The sequence below is a fragment of the Protomyctophum bolini genome (assembly GCF_963924005.1).
Source record: "Protomyctophum bolini genome assembly, chromosome: 14".
Classification (NCBI taxonomy): domain Eukaryota; kingdom Metazoa; phylum Chordata; class Actinopteri; order Myctophiformes; family Myctophidae; genus Protomyctophum; species Protomyctophum bolini.
Window position 1 is genome coordinate 62,501 of NC_137875.1, and position 2,500 is coordinate 65,000.

At 50.6% G+C, this 2,500-nt stretch overlaps 1 protein-coding gene across 2 annotated transcripts in view; it reads right to left on the minus strand.

The window, feature by feature from the left end:
• cdh11 (cadherin 11, type 2, OB-cadherin (osteoblast)) overlaps positions 1 to 2,500 on the minus strand; it is a 43,382-nt gene that overhangs the window by 18,937 nt on the left and 21,945 nt on the right. For both annotated transcript variants that reach the window (XR_013965319.1, XM_080782638.1), the window contains exon 10: positions 2,407 to 2,500. This exon is cut by the window's right edge and continues 43 nt beyond it. Coding sequence is in view for 1 of the 2 variants with exons in the window: in XM_080782638.1 (XP_080638764.1) it covers positions 2,407 to 2,500 (94 nt within the window). In the remaining variant the exon portion in view is untranslated. The remainder of the gene's footprint in view (positions 1 to 2,406) is intronic.

Consider the following 2,500-nt stretch of genomic DNA (forward strand, 5'->3'; position numbering starts at 1 on the left):
ACACACACACACACACACACACACACACACACACACACACACACACACACACACACACACACACACACACACAGTCAGCATGGAAGCAATTCAGTCACCACACAACCACACACGCACACACACACACACACACGCACGCACGCACACACACACGCAGGCATACACGCACGCACGGACGCACGCACGGACGCACGCACGCAGGCGCGCACGCACACACACACACACACGCACGCACGCACGCAGAGCAGAGCTATAAACTACATTTACTCTGCGGGACTTTACTGGAGTATTACTGGAGTATTTATACTTCTACTGTTCTGTTATATATAGTTATGTTTACTGGAGTATTTAATACTTCTACTGCTCTGATGTTTATTATTATATGTATACGTTTTAAATGATTTGATTATTTAGTTACTTTGTAAATGAGACAATATGAGAATAGTAGATCTCCAAGCAAAGCGGTGGGTGTTCTCAAACTATTTCATGTGAAATGATCAGTATGTTAAGCTTGTAGATCTGCTACTTCTCAACATGTTAAATGATCAGTATTTTAATACTTCTCAACAGCTAAAGTTTCTGCGTTCTATGTATCCGCCCCCCCCTCATTAAACCCTGATAGCCATGCTAAGCCCCTCCCCCTGGCCACGGCCAAGCCCCACCCTGCTATTGTGTGGTCAGCAGCATGCTAGGCTCCTCCCCCTGTGGTCAGCAGCATGCTAAGCTCCTCCCCCTGGCCACAGAGCCCCACCCTGTGGTCAGCAGGCTGCGCTCCCATCCGCCGGCCGGGCGCCGTGCCCGCTAACCGCTCACTGGGAGAGAGACACCGAGAGAGAGAGAGAGAGAGAGAGAGAGAGACAGAGAGACAGAGAGACAGAGAGAGAGACAGAGAGAGAGAGAGAGAGAGAGAGAGAGAGAGACAGAGAGAGAGAGAGACAGAGAGACAGAGAGAGAGACAGAGAGAGACAGAGAGAGACAGAGAGAGAGACAGAGAGGACAGAGAGAGACAGAGAGAGACAGAGAGAGAGAGCTACCCACTAACCGCGCTGAAATGACTGGGTTGCTATAATGACAGGCTAGAGTTAGAGAGAGTTTTACACTGTATGAGAAATATGTGACCAGAGAGAGAGAGAGAGAGAGAGAGAGAGAGAGAGAGAGAGAGAGAGAGATGGATACTCTTGTTTTAAATAAACACGGTACTTTAGTGCCCATTTCTGGACTCTAAACTAGTGATTTGAATGAATCAAAATGTCTTCCGTTTCCTTCATGACGACATTGTGTTTTAATGTCTGTTAAGGCCTCACTCACATGCAAGACACATTGGGTGCGTTTCGGAAATGCGCCCTGAACGCACTGGTGTGCTCTCTCGTCGTTCGTTTATTCAGTGCACTCGGTGCGTTGTCGTTCGAACATCCAGTGCGCTGCGCACCGGGTGTGCCGAGTGCCCGCACTGAGCGACCCTACCCTGAAGCTGGGGTCGTCCACTGAGAGACCCTAACCCTGAAGCTGGGGTCGTCCACTGAGAGACCCTACCCTGAAGCTGGGGTCGTCCACTGAGAGACCCTATCCTGAAGCTGGGGTCGTCCACTGAGAGACCCTAACCCTGAAGCTGGGGTCGTCCACTGAGAGACCCTATCCTGAAGCTGGGGTCGTCCACTGAGAGACCCTAACCCTGAAGCTGGGGTCGTCCACTGAGAGACCCTACCCTGAAGCTGGGGTCGTCCACTGAGAGACCCTAACCCTGAAGCTGGGGTCGTCCACTGAGAGACCCTAACCCTGAAGCTGGGGTCGTCCACTGAGAGACCCTACCCTGAAGCTGGGGTCGTCCACTGAGAGACCCTACCCTGAAGCTGGGGTCGTCCAGTGTGAGTCATGTTATTGCGTCACAGCTGTGGTCGTTCGTAAATAAGGCACACTGACTGAACGCACTCTGTGACGTCGCCGCCCACCACACTCAACAAACTGACCACATTCCCGGTGAGCATTTCCAAACGCACCCATCGTGTCCTGCATGTTGGGAGTGTCATGGCCGCCTCAATGCATTTCCAATGGGAGTCACATGACTCACATGCATGGCTGTTTTCTGACCCCCCCCCCCCCCCATGTGTCTCAGGTGTGAGTGAGGCTAAGAGTCTGTTATTCTGAATCACTATTATGTATCGTATGTATTGTATTATAATAATATAATAGTTATCTATGTCAGTAGCAGACACAGAGATGTTATGTATAGTATATATTATATTAGGGGTCAGGGGTTAAGGGGGTCAGATGTTGTGCCAGACCAACGTCTCTCTATCCAGAGGTCAGGGGTCATAGGTCATACCTATCTCTGTAGCAGACAGAGATGTTGTGCCAGACCAACATCTCTCTATTCAGAGGTCAGGGGTCATAGGTCAGGGGTCATACCTATCTCCGTAGCAGACACAGAGATGTTGTGCCAGACCAACGTCTCTCTGTCCAGAGGTCTGGTCGTTGTGATCATTCCATCTTCTGCATCGAC